Source organism: Halichoeres trimaculatus, unplaced genomic scaffold (assembly GCF_033239565.1).
Source record: "Halichoeres trimaculatus isolate MK-OKI-2021-1 unplaced genomic scaffold, fHalTri1.1 fHalTri1_scaffold_14, whole genome shotgun sequence".
Lineage (NCBI taxonomy): Eukaryota > Metazoa > Chordata > Actinopteri > Labriformes > Labridae > Halichoeres > Halichoeres trimaculatus.
The window spans coordinates 17854267-17875120 of NW_027437192.1; the positions used below are offsets into that span (position 1 = coordinate 17854267).

Genomic DNA, 20854 nt, shown 5'->3' on the forward strand with positions numbered 1-20854 from the left:
TCGTTGGTATATGTGTCTTTGGCCTACATGTTGTTGCTAAGTATTATTCGTCTCTGTATTTGTATATCTTGTATATCTTGTATATGTGTTTCTTGCATATGTGTTAGTTATATATGTGTTTGTTGCATATTGGTTGTTTGTTTATGCAACTAACACATATAAAACTAACACATATGCAAGATATACAAATACAGAGACAGACAATACTTAGCATGTAGGCCAAAGACATAGACCAAAGGCACATATACCAACAACTCATTTTTGACACAAATGGAACCCCATACATAAAGTGGTAACATACTTCACCCATGTCCTCTTTATACTGGAATTTGTTGACTTTTTAAAACAGACCCAACTGACCTGTCCATTTCTTTATTTTTTTATATTTAAAAAGCTCCCCTCAATGTGAAGCAGTCTGAATGTTCTCTGTTTGGCAGGCAATAAAGATACTCATCCTGCTTAACTTCTTATTATCTGTTCCTAAAGAAATATTTGTGATAGATGAAGAGATTTATTATCAAAGCCCCGCTTAGCTAAGTAGACCTTTGTTTAGTGTGCATTACTGAAAAAAGCTACAGTCACATGCCAAAGACATTAACTGACCTGATTGATTTAATGCCATGGCTGAGCCTCTTTGAGAGCTTTCTATCTGTCCCCCAAACAGCATTCCTTTATTGTTTAGTTGGCACACTACAGTTTAAGAAGTATTACCAGTACTTATTCCAAGTGAAATCATCCCGCATATTGTTGAAATATCCATTAAGCTTAACACATTTAAGAATAATACAAGCACAATAAAAGACAATATGAGGTATAAAAGAAGGTACTTGATGTCTTCTACCAAAACCACAGTTAACTACTGAAATGCAGCAGTGTCTTTACATCCTGTCTACAATCAAAGACCGACTGATATTTTTCCACACATTTTGGAAACATAGTAAACAGTAAATGGAGACAGAGGCATAGTTCTTTTAGTCTTTGTTGTGGAAAAATGATCAAATAACTCATCCGGGCATAATCAGGTCACGTTGTTCCCTATTTTTAATCTTGGCGGATAAAATTAGCCCAGTTTTACTGTCTTCAAAAATACTTCAACACAAAGAACAGATAAAAATGACAGGAGACACATTTTCAGAATACTCAAGTTTACTAAAAAGAAGCAAATTGTGATAAAAAATGAGTCAGTCAGGAGGTTGTGGTGACCGAGCGTAATAAACTTCAAACCTATGTCCTGAGGTTGTTTGGTGACAAGCTGAAGCACATGAAATTACAGACTCCCAAACCACTGTCGTACACCACCCATCCACTTCTGAGGCAGAACACACACGCACATACACACACACAAACACTCATCCAAGTTTTATCTTCATACTACTGAATCTCTCCCATGTAGAGGCGTTTATCACTGGAGCCAGACAGCACTGTGCGGAGAGACAGAGGGAGAAGATGATTACACTCGTATCATCATTCATGAGCCTGAGGTACACAAACCAGAAAGTGTAATGACGACGTCTTGATCGTCCTAGAAAATATTCATCCCAATTGTCTGAGGTAAATGACAGCTTGTGCTGTGCTTTAAGACGAAAGCAGATGTTTGTCTCACCAATGGGCTCCTCCGGGTGAAAGGCCACTTCGTTGACAGAGCCAGCATGGCCCGGTAGTTTGTACAGGATCCTACGTGATGTGGTGTCCCAGATGTACACAAACCTGCAAACAAAGATGAATACAAAGCCACATTAATTCTTAACATGAGTTAAAACACAAAAAATCATCTCTCATTTTCTATAAAAGCTAAGTATACCAGCATCTGGTGTACCACTGCATAATGGTACATTCTGCAAGTTCTTTGCCTATGTTGTAATCATTAAATTAAGTAACTGATCATTTAAATTGCTAAATTTTATTAGTAATATTATCATAGAGGATGCAATTATTTTGATGTAACAGTGGGTTGAAAGTTGGCATATGACTGGCACTGATAAAAAAATCCTTCCAACCGAATCATTAGGGATGTTTAAAACCACTTTTTTCAGGTTAATACAAGTACTCCCTCTTGAGTAATCACCAGTAGTGCCTTTGATACCTAAGAATTTAATTCCCAGTGACAGATCATTTTCAACAAAGACAACACAGTCACTCCGCCATTCAGTCCAAAATAAAACAGAAAACAACTTACTCTGAGTTTACAATTTGTTTTTAGTAAACTAACAAAAGTGAAAAATAAAACTAACAACTGTCAGAGAGCTAGCTTAAAAAATAAAAACTGAGAGGCAAAATAAAACGGTTTAACCGTTAACTCTCCCTGGATTATTCATGTTGTCTGAACAGGACCTAATGCACATAGCGCCTACTGCTTGCCTTGGATATCGGCCCAACACCAAACCTGGTATCGATACTCACATATCCCTACATATTCTTTGGCAATGGCTGAGCCTGCCAGCTGGCAGTTGCCAGGGTATCATAAATCATCAGCATGGGTTATGGAAGTTAAAATAATTCTATTTCTCATCCTGAACACATTCAGAACTTATTACAATAGATATCTTATAAACTCATACTTTTAAAATGTGATGGATATTTTATGAGTAACCCTTTCCTGTCAGAAAATATAGATTGAATGAAAAGAACTGGGTTTCTGTTGTAGAGATGTTTGTATAATTGCTTTGATCAGGGTATATGCTAAAATCCTGAGGTTGATTTCAATACCTTTATAAGACTTTTTCAAAATCCTTTGAAAAAGTTTTAAGACTTTATCGCAACTTTTGTTGTTAGCATCCACTTTTCAACAGTTGTAGTTTACAGTTTTACAGAAATGCTGTAAGCTAAGGAGGAATAAAGCTTGAAAGAACAAATGAAACCAAAGGCAGGTTTATCGACACTCCCACAACAAGAAACAGCAGTTATTCGAGGCAAACTTGCTGAAAAAAATGAGAAATTATTTAATCATTTTTAAAATTTAGGACATGTGCCGGAGATTGTGTGATTTGCTTTAATGCTGTATTTAATTTCTCTTTATGAAACTAGAAATGACGTTAATTTATAGCTGGTGTTTATACCACCCACAATCCTTATTGTTGTATTTTATTGTAACTAGAGTCTTTATGTATTTTTTTTATTTTATTCTTTTTGTACTTTTCTACTGACTCCATCGATTTCTGCTGTTAACACAACAATTTCCCAGTTTGGGATCAATAAAGTAACTCTATTCTTTTCTGTTTTAGAATTTTACCCAATCAGGGGACAGTTGCAAGGAGGTAAATAAATATTCATGGATATTTTTTGGGTCAAAGCTTGAATACCTATGAAACTTAATACCTCATAAAACCACAATTAAGACTTTTTAATACTTTTTAAGGCCCTTAATTTTCCCCAAATTGATTTATCAACTTTTAATACTTTTTAAGACCCTGCAGACACCCTGTTTGATGTGATATGTGCCCAGATATCTGAGGAAGTGATGTTTTCTTAAAGCCTAACAGTTCTTGCGGGCTTTTTGAGCTCTCCATAGTTTTGTCTTCAATGCCCTTTTCTTATGAGACAACACAAAAGTAAAGATTAAGTGGGACCGAAGCCAAGGCTGGATTTTTCTTTCACTTCAAAAAAAACCCCTGCACATTAAGACACAGTGATCTTGTTTGATCAACACTGTTATATTTTAGATGAATGTCATTCAAAAAACTGAAAAGATTTCTTCATTTGATATAAAAAACACTCTTGGCCTCACACTAACGATTAAATGCAAGTTTTCCTTAAAACTTCCTAAAAAGCGTTTGGCTTGTGTGTGCAAGAAAGTTAAAATGTGATGAGTGTGAATGTATGCGTCTGTCTCTTTTTGTTAATCTTACCTGTCAGCTGAGCCTGCAGCTATCTTACTGCCATCAGTCGACCAGGAGCACCTCAGCAAATTCTGAAATTACAGATATTTGGGACAGCATTAGCTTTAAAAATGTTATGATCATGTTTTACACACTTTTTCACACCAGGATAAAAAGGAGTTGTGGTAGACAACGAGACTGAAGCTGAAAAATATAGACTGTTAGGAGGAAGTTAACTCTCAGCTGTGGTCGATTAAACTTGCTCCAGACAAAATGTCAGAGAATTATCCATACATTACCTTTTCAAAGTTGTGGACATTGCCCTGGAAAATCTTCACACATCTCTCCTTGGGTGCAAATGGTCGAACATCCCAAATACGCACTGAATAAAGGCACACAAGGAATCAGCCATAGCACAATTAAGGTTAAACACCCAATGGAGACATCTCTTAAACATAATCATACAAATATAACCTGTAGCATCTTACCTGTATTGTCCATGGAGTTAGAAAGGAGGTACGACCCCTCTGAGCTCAGGCTGAGTCCAGTGACTGAGTCTCCATGACCGTGCATGTTGTAGATGAGCTTGTTCTGCCGTAAGTCCCACACCTACACCACACACACACACACACACAATCAAAAAAAACTCCTTTCTCACTGGTTTCATTATCAGACATACTCTCTATAGACTCTCTATTATTAAAAAAAACAAGGGGTCAAGCTTGAGGTTATATTATCTGTAGATATATCTAAAGTGGATAGCCAGTTGCCATGAGTCCAGGGATAAAAATAAAAATTCAAGGACACTTGAATATAGTACATTACAACACATCAAGCAAGTATATCTCAAGGGAGTCTGCAGCAGGGTTTGTATGAGACTAGTAAACAGAATGAGGACAAAACACCTGAATACTGCTACAAATCATGCAAAGACCCCTCCTTGTTTTTCGGAATGCTAAACTTTCATTTCACCTTTACACTTTGAAAATTACAGTGAAACAAAAAGAGGGCTCTGTTGTTCTGTTTTGAAGCCTGCAGAAGAGGTAAAAAATGAGTCTGATTGAATAAATGAGTAAAGGTGGTATAAGTCAAGAATTAGCAGTGAACTCTTAAAACAGAGGATAACATTTTCAGACAGCCTGTAGCAATGGTCACTGTCAACTAATCTGGAGGCTCAAAAGAGGCCCCTTATTGGGTTCACACACAGGGCTTACTGTAAACCCCGGAAAAAGAGCAAAACCTGGTTTAGACTCTTAAGAAGTGGGGCTTCTTTATTTAACTGCCATGACCTCCCCACAAGACACGAGGTAACAGACTGATCATTATTTAATGTTAAGTTAAGCTAGATCTTTTTTTCAGACAATCAATGAAGGATTTATTTTGCCTCACATTCTTTGATCCTTGAGAGCTTTCCTTCTAAAACAGTTTGTCTCAAAGGTTTATTTAATTGTCTCTAGACTGATCTTTATCAAATTACTCTAAATAAGATGGATTTTCACATACATAATCACAAGACCTAGCATCCACATAGGTGGACATTACATTTCTACCTCTCAGACCCATGGTAGTTCATTTGGTAAAACTTTGACCTATAAACCAAATTTAGGGACACTGCCCACGTCATCTTATGGTGATATCTCAACATTACACCCATTTCAGTGAAAAAGTTTATTGAAGTACGACAACGCTAATAACTACTCATAACACAAATAACCAAACTTCCAAAAAGACCAAATTTAGATATTATACTTATTAGATCTCCCTTATCCTAAATAGCAAGAAGAAAGCATAACAGACAAAAGTCTGGGTCTCAGGAGGTTAAGGTTTACTAGGTCCACTCCAGTTCAGTACCTTGATGTCATTATCGATGCCTCCTGACAAGATTTGGTCGCTGGTGTCATTAAAGGTGACAGCCAACACCTGGTAGGTGTTCTGGAAAGTGTGGATAGCCCCTTTCTTACGAATGTCCCACAGCTGAAAGAGTGACGATCACAAATGGAAAGATGAGCCTAAGCCACAGTATCACACTGAAAAAAAGTTTTAAAATAAAAAAAAGAAATCCACTATCTACACTGTTTTGTTGATTATATTCACCTTGACAGTCCCGTCATCACTGCCAGTGCAGACGAGCTGGGGTCCTCTGCGAGCCGGGTAGCAGGTGTTTACAAAAGATGTGTGGCCCTTCAGACGCTTGATCCTCTCGCCTGTTTCACTGTCCCACACGCCTACAGTCTTGTCTGTGCTTGCTGAAAACAGCATGCTGACGTACACAACAAGATATCAAACACTGAAAACCCTTTTTAAACACTTTTATAATCTGATGTATGTTATTGATGTACAGGTTTAATAAAAAGGAAATGTGTGCTTCTATAAGCTGAGAAATAAAAAGGAGACTTTCTTTTCTTTTCTTTGATTAATGATGCTGTTCAGTTTATGATCACTTTTGAGGGGCTAAAGATCCCAAGTTCGCTGCTTCTGTAACTATGTCGTATTGACAGCTGTGCTTCATTTTAATATTATTTTGCAGGCTTTAGACGGGAGAGACAGACAATGTGGGATGTAGATGATAGGGGTAGACATTGAAGCCCCGTTTCCACCAAGCAGTCTGGTTTAGATCAGGACAGTCTGGTATGAGTTGGATAGGTCAAGAAAAACATGACAAAGTAAACAAAGAGCAACAATGAAAGACATCCAGCAACTCGTCTCTTTTGTGATTTCCATGTGGCTCTTAGCTAAAAAAGCAGAATCAAGCTTTGTTTCAGAGAAGAATGTGTGCAGAAATACAGCCACTGTCGGTTCTTTCAACCAATCAACAGACTGCAGTGTTGTAGCGCCATCTCTCGGTATCGGGTTGGCTCAGTCTGGCACCCTAGCGGGAGGGTACCAAAAAGTTATCTGGCGATCTATCCCAGGATTAGTCAGTGGAAACACCACAAAATGTGTGCTGTACCTAGACGAACCGAACTAAACCGCTTGGTGGAAACAGGGCTCTAGTAAAGGGTTGTGACAGGGAGACAAACTGCTGCACCTGACTCTGTTTTTAGAGAATGAGCTCAAACTATGAGACCAAATAAGGGCACCCAAACTGCAATTCAAAATGTTAAAGGTACTGTGTGCTACGTCAAAAAACAGAGGGGAAAAAAAAACATAAAGACTGATCATACCTGCCATCTGTGTTGTAATGCAGCTCCATCACTGCTCCACTGTGACCCTTTAGGGTGGCATAATTCTCACAATCTCCATACACATTCCACAGCACTGCAGAAAAGATAAGACAAGATTAGATGATACTTTATTGTCCGATTACTTTGAAATTTGTTTTGCAACATCCAGTTTATCAAACAACACAGTGTCACTTGCATTTAAAAAAAGAGTATCACCTTAAAAAACATCATAAAAGGTTAAACAAGTCTAACCATCCAACTACAGTCCCAAACACAACTTAATATTTTAAGATAACAAAGTGTGTGAAAACATTTAAACAGATAATTCAACTTTCTACAAGTGGTCAACTAATATCATTTTTATCTGCTGATGCAAATGCTGGTGATTAAAAAGCAGGTTGGTCAACCGCCAGCATATGATACCTATTTCCAATTGCTGTTATTTTTGATACAAAACTATTAGTTAATGGCATCAATAACTCCATACATACTACAGTGTAATAAACGTGTTTTTTTGGGGAGTATCAGGAATCTGATTGGCTTTTAAATGAGTTAAATTACTAGAAAAGAAGAAAAGAAAAAGAAGAAACATTGGTTTATTCTATACATTTCAGTATATGTCTCAAGTTAAACTTTATATGACACATCAGCCAGATTTAATAAGCTGTCATTTGAAGGGGAAGAATGTTTTATCATTTTGTAGACTGTTGACATTGCTCAACAGCTTGGCAACTGCGAAGTCTGCCTGCAGGGCATTTAGTTGGCCACTTTTAATTATTTCAAGTCGTTAATTGCCCTGATTAATCAGCCCCAATCTTCTTTTCATACCAGCTGATGTGTTTATGTCTTACATATGAGTCTGTCAAATCCTGAGGAGGCCAGTGTGGCTCCGTTGGGGTGAAACTTGCAGCAGTAGACTTCGCCCTCATGGCCTGACATCAGCATGATGGGAGCCTGCAGGCTGGAGCTGCGTGGGGGGCCCTGAAAAGGAGACATTATTAGTAACAGATAATAGTTTGGTAATTATCAATGTGATTTAAAAACGCAACAAAGCAAAAATCACTTCAAGTGATGTAGCTCGACATACTCAATGGCTGCTTCTTCGGAACACAAGTAAATGTACTTGTGTCTTTATTAAAAAAGTAAAAACAAATTCTTACTTTTAACAATAGCATTTTCAGGTGTTCATAACATTAATCCCACCAGTATTTCTTACATTGTGTCTTATTTTCTTTTAATATAAGTGCTAAGTTTTTTAATTTTAGATACTTCCAATGTCATCCTGTCTACAGAATTTACATTTAAGATACCTTGTAGATTAAAGTCCAGTATAAAATATCTACACAGTTGTTATTGGATAGGGTATACCAACTTTTGGCCAGGGGATGAAAACAATCAATCAATTAACTTTTATTTTTTTTTTAAATTTAGGCCTTAGAAGCGCTCAAAAATAACAAATACAGAGAGAGACATCTATTGGTGCACAATACCGAGACAAAATTATTTTAATACTGGTGTCACGTATATTTTTTGAGTTTGGGATCCAGCTGAAGTTTGTTAAAAGTGCTTTGCTGTTATTTACTTTCCCGTTCACTACACTAGAAACCTTGACCCGTGAAAGCTACTATGATTCTAAAGGCGTAACTAAGGCACTTAAGTTTGTGCTCAGTGAATTTCACGTATATAAGCAGAATTTATGTACCGTCAAAATTAAACTATTAGGTTGATACGACTACTCTGAAGAAATAAATACATTTCCACAAACAACAGTACTCTCCGTACCATGGCCACGAGTTGCTGGGACTGTGCCGCCGCTACCAGTTCTGTCCGGGGTCGTTTAGCAGTGGCCGGAACCACCGCCATGTCAGCCGCTCTCTTCATTGGTTCAATCATACCGAAAAATTCGACAAGAAGCTAGAAATCCGATGAAATGAATAGATTTCTTTAAAAAATGAATGAACGTCTTCCGTGGAGGGACGTCGAGTAAAAAGTACCAACGAAGAAAAGCAGAAGCACTTCCGCTCGCTATAACAAATACTATTGGCTGATGGAGCAGCGACTGCACTGATTGGTCAAACGGCTTGTTGTCAAACGGATTCGAACGGGAAGTAAAAACTCCGGCTTCGCTAACACGTAAGGTAAAAATAAAAAACATTAATCCTATATTTTTACCCCGAATAAGCGCTGTAAAGGTGCATTGTCGAACGTTTTACGATTCCCGATCTATAACTACCCACGGACAATTTTCTTGTATAGATTTTATTTGTATGTATCTGAGTCAGTCTGTAGGAACATGACGCTTCAATCGGCTAGCACACTTTAGCTTCAAGGCTACCTGCAAACCTCTCTGTTGCAGCACATGAGAGCTCAAGTTTACTTTAACACATTTGCCCTATCTGATTCTTATGCACGTGAAGCCATGGATACTACCATCTTTAAACAATGCCAGCAGTTTGTCTCTGTAGGATATGTAAAAACTGTGGAGTGGGATAGTTCAAAAATGAGAATAGTGAGTAGAGTAATCAATATAATGTTACAATTTGAACTTGATTTATTCAAAATGTTTTAGGAGTAACTGGGATTGACAAACAACAAAATCAAGAGGTCTTAATCTCCGTAAATTAATCGAAGGATAATTAAAATGTTTACTCAATAATATAACCAAAGTCACTTTTAATTTTAGTCTGTAGATACTTGCATTTGCAGACAGTTCAAAAATAATGCACGTTATAAAATTTGTTCATTGTTAATTTTCTAGATCTTGTTGATGCTTCTCGTTGATGCTTCTTGCGGTCCACCCTGAGAGTGAAAATGTCCGACAGTGAAGGATCAGCACCAGAACCTGCTGGGCTGGATGGTCTTCCACCTATGTATAGCATTGCCAAGGGTGAGGTTGTTTCTGTGCAGACCTATGGAGCCTTTGTCAGACTACCAGGATACAAGAAAGAAGGTTGGTTAAAAAAAAAAAAAAAAAAAAAAAAAAAAAAAGGAGGGGGGGCACTGACACTTGTTTCTTTGTACACTCTCATTGCCAATACATATTCACTCCATAAACACCTTATGAAATTTCAAAATTATGAGGAAGTTTACTGTGGAAAGGCTTTAAAAACAACACAGAATTAAAGAAGTAGTAGACATAGTGGGTTACTCAAGAGCATGTAAAAACAATGTAAATTAAGTCTGGAACAGTTAAACTAATCCTTACATACAGCTTTAGACCATAGAGACACATGCAGCACTACAAAGGGTCTGTATTTATACCTACATCTACTACTAGGTAAAACCACTGCCAGGGAAGGGATTGTGGTCAGAACCAAAGGAGAATGGGCCCAGACAGAAAATACAGAAATACAGAAAATAAACTGAAAGGCACTGGATGTTCATCAAGCTTCCTGAGTGTTACTCATCGTGTCTGACAGTCTTTATTTGATGCTTGGAAAGCTTGGATGACTGATAATTTTTATGTGTTATGTCAGTTGTAGAGTCTTAAAAGTGCGGCATTGTCCTACATTGAGGTCACAAGGGAACTTAATACAGGACCTTTACATATATTCATTCAAACCCTTGGTTTTATTGTTCACAGTTTATTTTATTAGCATAACCACGGTTAAGATAAATTTTAAGTCTAGTTTTTCTGCTCACTGTAAAATTGTATGAACAGAAATCCAAAGTAATAATAAAGATTAACTCAGTGGGTCTCAAAATAGTAGAATATCAATGAAAAAGTGCATTGTTTTGTGAGAACTTGATTAGTAAACTCAAAATGAAATACTGTAGGTTTAAGTATATGTATTCTAAAACTGAAGAGATGTTTGACATTATTTGACCGTGAACATAAAAAAATGAAAACATTTCTAACAAGTTCACATGTTATGAGTTCAGACATTTAAATTACTGGTGGGAAATATTGATGCCTTTCTCAATAGTTCAATTTTTTGAGAAACAAAAAGGAACAAAATAGTTGATTTGGAGTCAAGCAGAGAATAATAAAATTAAAAGGGATTCTTTTGCAAATTTTATTCTTTCACTTTTTATAATGTTACATTTAGGCTTCGATATGCTTCAATATGCTGCATGCTGCGCTAAATCAAGCTTTTCTTATTGTCACCACTGGGGGGTGGTATGAGAAAAGATTACATCAAAACATCATAATACTCTAAAAATAGATGTTTTTCTCTTATATGTTCAAATTTAAGTGCATTCATAACTTTATTAATGTTGTATAAAAAAAATGCAGACAGAGAGTGGCTGCAACAACCAAGCTGCAGTTTTTGCAATGTTTTGATACTTTAATTGAACCTTATAGTTTTTTTACATTATAAATTAAAATCAAGTAAGGTTGACATCTGTTTCTCTTTTCTTCTTAGGCCTGGTTCATGTGAGTGAGATGTCAGCCTCTCGGGTTGAGAATGCCTCAGAGATTGTCGATGTCGGGGAAAAAGTGTGGATCAAAGTAATCGGTAGAGAGGTAACAACAGACACACACAAAACAAAACAAAACACACAAGGGTCTGTGAAGTGAGAAAGATGATTGCAGCTCTGTCTCTTCTGTTTTTTCCAGACTCGGGGTGACAAGGTGAAGTTGTCCTTCTCTATGAAAGCTGTCAATCAGGGAACAGGGCGGGACCTGGATCCAAACAATGTTATGGCAGAGTAAGAGCTAACAGAAGATTTGATTTCTTCCCGTGTTTCCACACAGACAAGTGTAAATCAGTTTTGTGATTTGTGATGGTAGGCAGGATTCAAGGAGACGTAAGCAGTTTAGAGATCACACAGGCAACAGGATCACACTGGAAGCTGTACTCAACACAACATGTTCAAAGTGCGGCTGCAAAGGTGAAAAATTGCGAGCATAATAACAGAGACTGTATTTTTATGAACGCTCTAATTATAATAAAGAACAGTAACTGCTTTTAAAGTTTTTGCAGCAGATTGAATCAGTTGTTGCTCTCTTTAGGTCACTTCACAAAGGACTGTTTCTCTGCCCCGGGCTTGCAGTACGCTCTTTTGCCTGAAGAGGACGATGAAGCTCCACAGCCACCGCAACAGCAGACCACCACAGTTGCACCACAGCAAGATGCAGACAAGAAGAAGAAGAAAAAGAAGGTGAGGAGGAATTTATTTTATGTCCAGTGATTCCCTGTCTTCTTTTTTTTGTGTGTGTCTTGGCTGTGAGTCATCTGGCACAACAACCCACACATCTCCTGAATTATCTGTACTGCATTCCACATCTGTGGTTGCTTAGGCCAGAGATACTAGCAATTGCTATTAGATTTTGAGGAAAAAGTGTTTCCTGCATATAAGACTATTTTATTTTTACTCAAAACAATCAGTCTTCATGTGTGTTTATCCTCCAGGAGAAGAAAATGAAGAAGAAGAGGAAGAGGGAGAGGAAGGAGTCGGAGAGTGACAGCAGCAGCAGTAGCGAATGCAAAACCAAGAGAAGGCGCCGTGACTCGGACAGAGAGGACAAAAAGAAGAAGAAACACAAGAAACATAAATCACACAGACACAGCTGAGGCAGACACACACACACACACACACTGCATGCTTTTCTCAGATAGACACAAGAGGGGAAGTGGGTGATAAGATGTGTTGTAGCAGACTTCCTCCCATGTATTATTTAATTGCATCATATGATCATGTATTTAAGTTGTGTCATTGTACTATGATTACAAACAAAATGGGCAAGGACACTGCTTTAAAGACAAGGTGACTCGGAGCTTTGTCCTAAAGTAACCCCTTGCTCCCCCACAGAGGGTGGGGCTTCCACACCACATGAAACAGGATAGGTATAAGCAGTATGGCAATGAGTGGCTATCACTCTCTAAAACCACGTATTGTTTACAACTATCTGGTTTCTAACACTCTGGGAAATCCATTAAGTGGACGTGAAGACAGTGAAGCCAGCGCTTGGAGGGGTCTGACATGGAAAGCCTTTACAGTGAAGACAAACAAAGACAAACCCACACACAGAGACAAGGATACACATGTATAGGAAGTAGTCAGACACAAACAGGATGTGTATTGCAGCACAAGTGAGCCTAACAGGAACTTGTAGCTGAAGTGATATTCTGAGGCTGTCTGAACCTTTATTTGTGTGTACATTAGTGTTGTGTATCTTGCCTCTGAGGGACATTTTACTTAACACACACACACATATCCACACATCTGTCTTGCATGTCAGCTGTTAGCTCAATTAAAGGGGTTTTATTTTTCCTTTTGTAATGCTCCTCTTGATTTCTTTGTTCATGGACCTTGAACTCACCATGTTGCTTGTTCTCAGGGGAAATGAAGCAAACAGGCACATACACATCAGAATTTCTTTGGTATGGTCTGCTCTAGCCCCAGGTCATATAAAGCTAATGTTTTACAGAAAGGAGTAGTGACTTAACCTTGGGATTTACACAATTTGAATTCTGTCATATCCCATGAGAACAAAGTTACACCCAGAGTGGGACAAATTTACTGTTTTGTTTTGTATAAGCTTGTAGAGAAACAGATTGTTTCCAGCTGTAGTGGTTTGACATACTTCCAGTTCACTCCTCTGGCAGTGGTTTGCAGCCTCAAGATGCCTCTTCATTTCCCCATGTTGTCCTTTCTCCTGCTTGCACTACACAGATGTCCAAGATGACACATAAAATGACCAGTTAAACTTGAAGGGATGAGCCCAAGCAACTGGAGTTTAACTTTATGTTGCGTAATTGACTTTTAATTTAAATACAACAAATAGAATGAGTAAATGGAAAATCTAGCAAGTCAAATCTGCATACTTTTTCCTCTTGTATTAAAAAGTTTGACTTGGCTTAAGGGTTTTTTCCATTAGGCGGGATATTCTATTCAGGGTCCTGAAACACATTATTTGCAAATTAAAAGGAAGCTTTTTCTTATTTCTTTCATTTTTAAGAGTGTCCTAGCCAAGATGGGCCACAACTTGTTTGAAGTCCCAATTAGGAGAGTCTAGATTTCTATTTGAGCTACCTGACAAATCCATTTTTGCTTCCTTTTTTTAAAATTTGATGTTGGACATAAATGAAGACTAATGTTTTCCAGAAATGATGTTCCAGTTACTCTGTACATACATCTTCCCAACTTTCTCTCAATTTTGTAGCATGCTCATTGGGACCAAACTCAATACTTAGATATTTGTTTTCTGTTTTATTTTGATGGACTTTGCACAGAATGTAATCTGTGCCTGTGTCAGAGGGTTATACTGATTTCTGTTGGAAGGAGGAAATATAGAAGGAAATATTGAGTTCAATTTCTCTGTGGACACCCTGAAGCAGGACAAGCTGAACATGTCCTGCTATTTTGCCTTTGCCTTAAAACCCTTGTGGAAATAATGTAGCTTGTATATATGACACAAAAGACTGTTGTCAGGATCTATTTTGACATCATGTGTAGCTCTTTCTGTCTTGTGACCATTTCAGTTCAGGGTTACTACAGGTGGTGGCCTGGATCACCCTTCCCCCTTTCACCTCCTCACCCTGACTCCAGTTGGCAGTGTGTCAGCAGCACATGACGTCCATCTACTGTAGGAGGGAATGATCCCTATTTAAAGAGCACACACTCGCCAATCAGTGTACAAGTACAGGATACAACAGTACCCGCCCAACAGGTCCAAGCTTTAATAAAAATTTCCCCTCACCTCGCCAGACCAACGGCGAGTGAGACACACAGGAGCTAAAATTAAGTCTCTATGTAAAACATGGTGTGATGGAAACTATGGCCACACTGCTTGGATCTACTTAGCTGTCCATTTGTGTTGCACTTCAAATCTTAACCCCTGGTTCTGTGTAATAGCCAATGAAAGCTGCATGTATTCAGACATACCAACTTTGATCCACTCTGGTAGGAAGCTCCCTGAGAGATGTGTCACGTAATTACCTCTTTCACTGCGCTTCATAGTCAGTGGGTCTAATTTGTACTACCTTCAGGGTAGCAGCAGAGTAAACTCAGCCGTTAGCGAGCAAACTTTACATTGCTGAACTGACATAGCTGCCATGTGTGAACACTAAACAGGAAGAGACACAACCTGAAGCAGTTTCTTTGTTTATCAATTCTTTTAATAGTGTGCACACTTTTTGAGGCGTTCATAGGCAAACCTTTAAATTCTTCCCAGGTTTATCGTAGGCACCATGCATTACACATTTTCTACAAAACAAAAGAAAATCAAATAGACCTGGGATTTTAGAGAAGAAAACAACAAATCATTGGAATTTATTCAGTGTTTTACAGTCAAAGTAAACCATTTTAACAGAGGAACATGAGGAAAGGGAAGGTCACAGCCGGCAGAAATGTTAACACTGCTCGCACAGTTCACAGGAAATTAAAGAGATATACTCTTGATCGGGCACGAGAATATGTTGAGTCTTGGGGTTGCAGGGCTTTAACAGATGCTAGAAGATGCTGGGGAAGGGTTTCAGTGTTTGTTATTTTACTCTGTCTTCTCATAGTGACGTGTAGAAACAATGTCTCCCATTGTGAGTGTCTGCGGAAAAAATAATAATTAAAATTAAACTAAAGCAACCACACATGCATGATATTAAATGTAGGCACTTTGTTTAAATACTTACCAGTGTGAGGTTGTTGCCATTGACTTCCCTGACCAGACTTGTCTCTTTGCCGTCCCACTTCTGTACATGAACCAGCTTCCCGTCCTCTAGCGTCACAACGGACTGGAATCAAAAAAGACAGTTTTTTAGGAAACAAACAAGATCATAAACCTTTCAATACAAACTTTTCCTTTACTTTTCAGCACGGGATAATCCTCTGTGCCTTCAAATGAAGAGTAAGTAAGGCTGCTGTGTGACAGGTTTAATTTCTTAATGAAGAATTATGAAATAACGCTTACACTCATTTCTCACCACAGACCTCTTTGGCGTAGGCCGCTGTGCTCACTTTCACTACAAATATCACACCTCATACTATTACACATCACAGTACTTTGTTTATTCCTTCACTGCAAAAAACTGAAATCTAATCAAGTGTTTTTGTCTTTTTTTAAGAAAAATTGCCTTTTTATACTCGATATGAGCCACTTTCAACTTATTAATCCAGAAAAATGTCTTGTTTCAAGTTATCAGAGTACAAAAATGAGGTTTGAATCACTTGTAACCAGTAAAAAAATCTGCCAATGGAACAAGAAAAAATTGCTTGAAAATTTAATTGAGACTACAACAATGTCTTAAAACAAGTAACTTTTCTCCTGTTCCATTGGCAGATTTTTTTTCTGGTTACGAGCAATTCAGACCTCAGTTTCGTCCTTAAATAACTTTAAACAAGACATTTTTCTGGATTGGTCATGTGAATTTGACTCGTATTGAGTCTAAAAAGGAATTTTCTACTGAAAGAAAGACAAAAACACGTGATAAGATTTCAGTTTTTGCAGTGTTCTAATCCAGTTCTAAAAGTCTGATATTCAACACCGGAAGAGCATTCATCATTTTTGCCCCCTCTTCTGTGTTTGTAGCCTGACTTTTGACCTCTCACCTTGACTTTCCTGTCATCTGCAGTCGTCTCATCAAACTCCTCTCCAAGCTTGAAGTTGATCTCTGTGTTCCTCACTGCGCTCTCTGTCCTCACTGTTACGGTTTCGCCGTCAACTGTGATGATGGTGGTTGGCTTGGTAAGGCCGCCAATCTTACGGGTAGCATAACCCACACCTGTAGGAAGAACATGAACACATCAAAAACATGTGACAAGCGAACACCCCTCATCTGTGATGACACAGGTAGGCCTTGGGCTAAATGCGCACATGGATGAGTTGCATGCAAATAAGCACTACCCACATGGTACACCTGATGGGAATAACTTCAATCTTTGATGTTTACATGTTGGAGAAATTTGAATTACATTGTGATGATCATACAGATATAAGTAGTATAAGTCTTCACTAATAAGAGAAATAACCAAAGCAAACACATAAATATTCATGTAACGCTTCAAGGATTTCCTCTGGACCTGATTTGACAGTTCTTCTTTTGAGCAAGCACATTTTAATGTTGTCGCTCTTTTTACAATTTACCTAAACTTCATGTGTCTGTAAAGGGGCAAAAGATTTATTTTTTTCATTGCTTTTATTACTATTAAAAGCATATGCAAAATATTCTTGCATCAGTTTATGGGGTTAAGGGTTCAACAGACTGTAAACGCAAAGATAAGTTTCGAACAAAAACACTCAATGTTAAGTAAAATCATCTAATCAAAGTTGTACTTTTCATTACGGGGCCGGTGTCACTTGAAGAGAATATATCACCCCAGTTTGATTAAAGTGCTGTCCAAATGACCGCAATGGACATCTTGAATCTGAATGAACCCATTCAATTAAAGGCAGACTGATTCATGGTTAATATACAATAAATAAATAAAACCAAACTGGGAATATTAACTGGCTTGACTTTTAGACAAATGTAAACACAGTAGCTGTAAATTTACCCTTTGGGTCTTCTTCAGCTAACAAAACCTCTTATCACTGTTTATCTTACTCCAGACCTGCAGCTTGTTTTAAGCTTTGAGAGCCCCCATTGATCTGTGTGCCTGTCCAGGCATGTGTGTGCTTGTGCAAATGAACACACATTTGCTTTAAAGTGTGTGTGAGTGTGTGTGTGTGTGTGTGTGTGTGTGTGTGTGTGTGTGTGTGTGTGTGTGTGTGTGTGTGTGGGAAAGGATCAAGAAGGTGAATTTCATTGGATGGCAGTGACTCACACCCTTTTGCTAGCATAACTGAATGTGTGCTTTTTACAGGCTGACAATCCAGTTTATCTCTAAAAGCCAGAGTGGTAACTTTTTCCACAATCAATACGACAAAAAAGCCACTGTGTGTGTGTGTGTGTGTGTGTGTGTGTGTGCATGCATGCCTCATTGATAGAGTGGATTGGGGTTAGGGGTTATAGGGTCTCTAGTTTCTATGGTGATCAGCGGACAGGAGGTCAATGTTAATATGGCTCTAGGGTCAGTGGACATGAATCTTACACACACACACACACACACGCACGCACACACACACACACACACACACACACACACACACACACACACACACACACACAAATGGCAGTGTCATTCTTCACGGTTGTAAAACTCTGAGAACCTGCCCCTATTACTCACACACACACAAACAAACTATGTGTGTAGTACTTTTAATCCCACTTCGCCCTGTCTAGTTTGGCTCATGGTCCATCTCAGTATTCCTCCCATAGCCTCAAACAATGAACAGCTTTCAACGCAGGTCACCCACATTACGCGCCTTTAAGTGTGCACGCGCCTGTGTGCATGCGCGTGTGTGAATGCCAGTTGGTTGCCATTCTGAGTTTCCCACACTGAGGTTATTTCTTTCCTCCACCAAGAGAAAGCCCCTCCCTCGTTTCCAGCTCTTAGACCATGCGGTCAACCAGTCTTTCTCTAATACTCTTCAGCTTTCTTTCTTCATCTTTTTCTGCCGCCTCCTCCTCCTCATCTTCCCTGTTTAACCTCCCTATTGGCATTAGCCCCTCTTTCCTCACCGTATTTCCAAATTAAACACAACGGTTATCACCACTCAGCCTTATTTTGTGTGCTACATGCAGCACTGTCACCCCTGCATCCTTTTGGTGAACGCGCATGCGTAGACGCACGCAGCATGGTCTTTCAAATACAAAATAAAATCAGATACTCACCCAGCTCCTTCATGTATTCGTCAAACTTTTCGCTAGTCTTCAGGTTCCACTTGCCAACGAAAGCTTCGGCCATGGCTGCTGCGGTAGGGTGGATGTACGAGACGGTGTGAAGGCGTGGGACACAGAGACAGAGACGGGCTGCAAAGCGAGGGAGCGACGGAGTGAGAAGAGAGAAGAGGGAGAGGGACGGAGACAGTGTAGTCAGCACCACCGGCTGCTGCTGAGCGCTCACTGGCTGGATTTATACCGGCTGTTCGTGACATCACACAGCTCTGCTGAGGAGGAGGAGGGTGACAGAGGCAGTGATAAACTAGTTTGGCTAAAATAGCTTCTATGCAAATATGGTGTGATTGAATGCAGAGCGTATGGATTTTATTTTCATGACTACTCAAAAGCCCTGACGGTAGTTATGTAGTTTTTGTAACTGGTTTGATGTATTGTAACGTAAACTGCACTTCTGTTTAACTCTGAATGATAAAAATTACAGAAAGTTAATTTTAGATAGTAGAGTGGCTCAATAATAAAATTATCTTTAATAATAATAAGAACTATAAAAAATAAAAATAGTATTCGTATTTGTACTGCACCTTTCAAAAAAAAGCAGTTACCAAGTGCTTTACACCAAAAGTTAGGATGCACACAGAAAGGATAAAATAACATCAAAACTTGGTAAAACATCTGAAGTAAGACCTAATCTGTTCGATAGTTTCAGATAAAGAACAGTCAGGTTATGTCTGAAATTAAAAGTAAAAAAACACTGAGCCAGCTGAGTTATAAGATGAAGTGGCAACATTTAAATTAATCACTTTCTCTCCCAACAACTGCATCCAATAAAGCAAACTCCAGTTATATAGAACTGAACTGACTTATTACAAAATTGGAAAACACTTTATGGTTGGAGTTTTAGAGAAAGTGCTATTTTCCATAACAAATATTACTTGCTTTATGTTTGTCCATGGAAAAATGTCACTTAGTTTCACACTCAGTTGGTATATAAGCACCAAATATTCTATCCATACTTCAATATTTTGACTACTTTATTTTAAAAATAAGTTGTGTTTTTCTTTTAATTTAAAAAAGTGGCTTGTCGCTGCAGTTGTTTTACTTATTTCAGATAATGGAGATCTTTTTTACATGCATGCCTCTGCACAGTGTCTCCATATGGTCTATACTGCCTACCATGCCTCCTCGAGGCTCATAACCTCTGACTCACTATTGTGAGTTGTACTTTCGAGTTGGATGGCCTGCTTTGGCGATCCAGAGGCTCAAGCACTGGTTCATTTTCATCTCTAAGGCAGTTCTTGATGTGCTTCCTCACTATTTATGTTTTTATTATGCAGTAAAATACCAGACAATACTCTCTGTGTTCTCAGGACCCCTTTTTGCTGTCCCAAATGCTCAGACAGAAATTGGGAAAGGGCTTTCAGATTTTCTGCACCCATAACTTGGTACCAGTTGCAGAACAACTTCAAGCTCAGGGAGCTGGTGTCCGTCAATGTTTTTTAATCTGTTCTGGCTGTTTAAACAATTGATCTCTGGAATGGGATTTTAATCCATAATATTGTGTTTTGTTGATTGTGCTTTGTCTCATTTTTGTTTACCATGTGAAACTTTGTGTTTTTGCTGCTGCCTGTCTTGGCCAGGTCTCCCTTGAAAAGGTGGTTTTTAATTTTAATGGGACCAACATGGTTTAAGAAAGGTTAAATTATATATATATATATATATATATATATATATATATATATATATATATATATATATATATATATATATATATATATATATATATATATATATATATATAAACACATTTAAGAGTTCCTGTATCTCATTCATAAAGATTACACTGTCATATTTACTGTGAAGAAATTCTGTTTACAAGGAGTAGCAGATCATGTGAGAAAATGTCAGACAGAGAGGATCTGTGAGAGAAACAGGGCTACTGCTTGAAAATCTTAACTCAGAATAAAAGGCAGGGAAAAGAAAAAAGAAAAAGGGGATGAGGGACAAGGAGGGGCTGCTGAACAAACCCCCTGCTGTCAGAAGGAGAATGGGAAAGAAAACAGATTGGGCCTGAGGGGAAGAGGGGCTTGTAGGGGGATTTTTTCAGGAGTGGGGTGTGGGAGGTTAAAAGAATGTCCTCAGGGTCGTCTCTGACCCCCTGATTAGTCTCATTGCTGTTTGCTTTGGAATTTTTCCACCTGAGTTTGTGCTTGTT

General features: G+C 38.3%; 3 protein-coding genes across 3 annotated transcripts; 1 reads left to right on the forward strand and 2 right to left on the reverse strand.

The window, feature by feature from the left end:
- Window positions 1-1161: 1161 nt before the first annotated feature.
- Window positions 1162-8993, reverse strand: snrnp40 (small nuclear ribonucleoprotein 40 (U5)). The gene is made up of 10 exons (XM_074686223.1): window positions 8762-8993; window positions 7831-7960; window positions 6980-7073; window positions 5910-6075; window positions 5667-5789; window positions 4304-4424; window positions 4115-4197; window positions 3846-3907; window positions 1604-1707; window positions 1162-1421 (listed from the first exon to the last, which is right to left on the reverse strand). The coding sequence occupies exons 1-10, from the start codon at window positions 8870-8872 to the stop codon at window positions 1372-1374; spliced, it is 1044 nt and encodes a 347-aa protein (XP_074542324.1). The 5' UTR covers window positions 8873-8993; the 3' UTR covers window positions 1162-1371.
- Window positions 8994-9020: 27 nt separating this feature from the next.
- On the forward strand, window positions 9021-13843 carry zcchc17 (zinc finger, CCHC domain containing 17). The gene is made up of 7 exons (XM_074686224.1): window positions 9021-9117; window positions 9738-9929; window positions 11347-11447; window positions 11541-11632; window positions 11715-11815; window positions 11937-12085; window positions 12337-13843. Exons 2-7 carry the CDS (start codon window positions 9791-9793, stop codon window positions 12496-12498), a joined length of 744 nt encoding a protein of 247 aa, XP_074542325.1. The 5' UTR covers window positions 9021-9117; window positions 9738-9790; the 3' UTR covers window positions 12499-13843.
- Window positions 13844-15145: 1302 nt separating this feature from the next.
- On the reverse strand, window positions 15146-18850 carry fabp3 (fatty acid binding protein 3, muscle and heart). Its single transcript, XM_074686225.1, has 4 exons — window positions 18637-18850; window positions 16472-16644; window positions 15556-15657; window positions 15146-15470 (listed from the first exon to the last, which is right to left on the reverse strand). The coding sequence occupies exons 1-4, from the start codon at window positions 18707-18709 to the stop codon at window positions 15417-15419; spliced, it is 402 nt and encodes a 133-aa protein (XP_074542326.1). The 5' UTR covers window positions 18710-18850; the 3' UTR covers window positions 15146-15416.
- Between the last annotated feature and the right edge of the window lie 2004 nt (window positions 18851-20854).